Raw genomic sequence first — 3095 nt, forward strand, 5'->3', positions numbered from 1 at the left:
CAACTAATCGTTTTGGACCTAGATCTAAGAAACAGTTTCTTTTTTTATGTAATACACTCAGTGATACGACGCCATTGTTATTGTTCATAAACAAACACCATCAATAGATTCTGGAACCAATTCTTTTCTATATTTTTCTATGAGCTGAGACTGAATTATGACTTACAGTTGGCTCTTTGTTTGTTTATTGCATGATAATTTTCTTTTACCACAATGGTTGGATAACAACACGATATAACTAATCCCTCCTAATCCCCCCAACATGGAAAGTCATTCACCCTTACCTTCATTTTCTCCTTCAATATACCTTAGATTTACTGACTTATCCAAGCCAATAGTTACCAAACATGACCTTAAGTTATTGACGGATGAATTAGTCCGACTCAAGATTAGTGTATTGCAGTAAATACTTCTACCTAAAGGTGTGTTTCCTTATATATGGTTTTGACACTGGACAATTAGCAAAATTTTCCTTTTGGTTTTGGTAAATCTAGTGATTTTGCTGGCTTAGTAAATTATAAAAGAAGCCCCTATATCTTGATTATGTCAGCAGTTAAACTCACACTACAAAATGCAGAGAGTTTAATTGATCAGGAGAAGAAGGTATTGGTTTTGAGCACACAAAACAATGTCCTTCGTTTTCGTGATTCTGTATACTATATTTTGTTGATATTCATACGGTATGTGTGAACAATAAAGCTGCTAATGTTGATATTCATATGGTTTTGTTAAAGAAGCTTACTACTTTCAAGATTTATATCACATTATGATTGCTAAAAAAAGTGTTAAAGCACTTTAAAAGGATTTTTTAGTGTTCATCTGTTCGGTTTCATTTCGATATTTTTTTTCTCAGATTCTCGTACACAGATTCAACATTTATATATTGTAATCCACTGGTGATGTTGGTTTCAGTTGTGTAGTGGCACATTATTCCTATTGCTACAGACTACAGAGGGTCCTTGTGATATTTTCCTACAAATAAACATAGTGTGGTTCACTGACGATGTTGGTTTCAGTTGTGTAGTGGCACATTATTCCCATTGCTACAGACTACAGAGGGTCCTAGATGATGTTGGTTTCAGTTGTGTAGTGGCACATTATTCCCATTGCTACAAACTACAGAGGCTCCTTGTGATATTTTCCAACAGATAAACATAGCGTGGTTCATTAGCTATTGGAGTGTTCTCCAGTAGCTAATGGAGAGCATTTTTTTTTACCTGTCCATGTCCATGGAATGGTTCCATGTCTGTGTCACTGGTTACTCCACCATCTGGTTCAACAAGAACCGTCTCTAAGAACTCTGCGAATTCAACATCCGAGTCATTCGCTGCAAATGCAGGTTGCAACGCATTGTAATCAACATATTCCTGCATTTGGAAGAAAAAATAAGTGCTGTTTTTGTTTTTCCAATGTCCAAGCAAATTTTGGGGAGGGGGAATCCAATACAGGAGCTTGAGTGCATAGATAAAAGCTCTTAAATACAAGCCCCTTGCAGCACTGCACCGGATATATACGAAGAAGCTCATCTCAGGAAAATGAAAGCCTCACCTCTAGAATATCATGTGCTGGTGGATGTTCGTAATCAGATGCATTGTGAGTACTAGGCTCACCTTCATCACAGGTTGTTGCAACATCAGTATGAATCTCATCTGATTTTTTCACATTTTTCTTCAAGTGACAGTGACAGAGAACGAAGTCCCTCTGCATATAATTAAGTTGGAAAACCAATTATGTAATGAAAGCAGAGGCAATAGAAAATCAAATGAGGTAACTTCTAACGCAAGCCGACATCTCTAAGTTTTGCATATTTACATAACAAACCAATTTGGCTCGTAGGTAGGGTTTCGATTTCGAGCCATCTGTTGATTTCGAAACTAAATTTCTACAGCACAACATGTATATCATATTGTACAAAAAAGAAAGAGAATGATGACCTGGTTGGCATTAGGATGGGCTTTAGGGATATAATACTCATGCATGACCCAGTTGGTCTTGTCGGAATTGCGACCATGACCTATGTAAAAGGTCAGAATCCTCTTTTTGCCGATGACGGTTCTTCTCCTGTCTCGAGTCCTGATCTCATGTTCTCTGCCTGTTATCTTCCAAAAGCCTACCTCGGTGCTCCTCTTGGTGTGTTTTTTTTGGGTGTACTCTGGTTGACTGAAGAAGAACCCGTTCTCATCGTCCGGCTTCATCAACGATTTCGCTGCATAACATAAAACACAACATTTGGATTGGACCCAATTGAGTTTGAGACTGATTCAAATGCAAATTACAAGTGAAGCAAGAAAATTGAAGAACTGATATTGTTGATAATTACCAACTAAATCCCATGGCTCGAACTTGAGGATATCAATTTCATCAATGATGCCTTCGGCATGGAAATCCATGCCCTGCACCTTATTCTTCAAATAGTAGTCCACCAGCTCTTCGTCTGTGGGACGAAATCTAAACCCCACCGGCAGTGACAAGTCACCTTCTTCTGCTGCTGCTCTGCTGAAGCTGATCATCTCTCTGTCTGTCCTTTATGAAGAGAGAATGTTACAATTTGTTGATTTGATTAATTCAACGATCTATATGTTTCTGTCAAGTGTTGAGTTGTGAGAGGCAATTGGGAAATTGGAATGGGTTTTGAGATTAATGCGTTGGTTTTTCCTTTTCTAATGATTAAAAACAACAGAACAGTACGGAATTGACTTCCTAGTCTTTGGCTTCCTGCGTACTGCTTTGCTTCTGCGGCTTACATGTCTTTGGAATTTTTGTCCTGGTATATGGTAGACCCCACCCACGCACTCCCGCTCACGATAGGCCTTCTCTAATCCATTTGGGCTAAACCCAAATTTTCCCCCTCCAAAAAATAACTATTTAGATTTTGCTCAGACTCAAATCGTTTTTTCTCCCAACCAGTGGCGGATCCAGGATTCTCGAGCCAAGGGGTCACTGCGTAAAAACTTCGAAATTTTTTTAGAAGAAAATAACACTAGAAAAACAGAAAAATAGTTTCCATCCAAATTTCAATTGTACACGATGAGTTCTTTATTAAAAACTTTGTATTATAGTTTCATAAATCATTTATTTTTTAATAATTTTAGGCA

The 3095-nt window shown here is 37.8% G+C and overlaps 1 protein-coding gene across 1 annotated transcript in view; it reads right to left on the reverse strand.

Annotated features, from left to right (window-relative positions):
- The window catches only part of LOC117617436 (NAC domain-containing protein 83-like), a 9634-nt gene extending 6988 nt beyond the window's left edge, over positions 1-2646 (reverse strand). The window contains exons 1-3 of the mRNA XM_034346809.1: positions 2321-2646; positions 1935-2206; positions 1549-1701 (exon numbers count right to left, since the gene is read on the reverse strand). Of these exons, the coding sequence (XP_034202700.1) occupies positions 1549-1701; positions 1935-2206; positions 2321-2510 (615 nt within the window). The 5' untranslated portion in view covers positions 2511-2646. The remainder of the gene's footprint in view (positions 1-1548; positions 1702-1934; positions 2207-2320) is intronic.
- Positions 2647-3095: the final 449 nt, after the last annotated feature.

This window comes from Prunus dulcis, chromosome 2 (assembly GCF_902201215.1).
Source record: "Prunus dulcis chromosome 2, ALMONDv2, whole genome shotgun sequence".
NCBI classification, from domain to species: Eukaryota; Viridiplantae; Streptophyta; class Magnoliopsida; order Rosales; family Rosaceae; genus Prunus; species Prunus dulcis.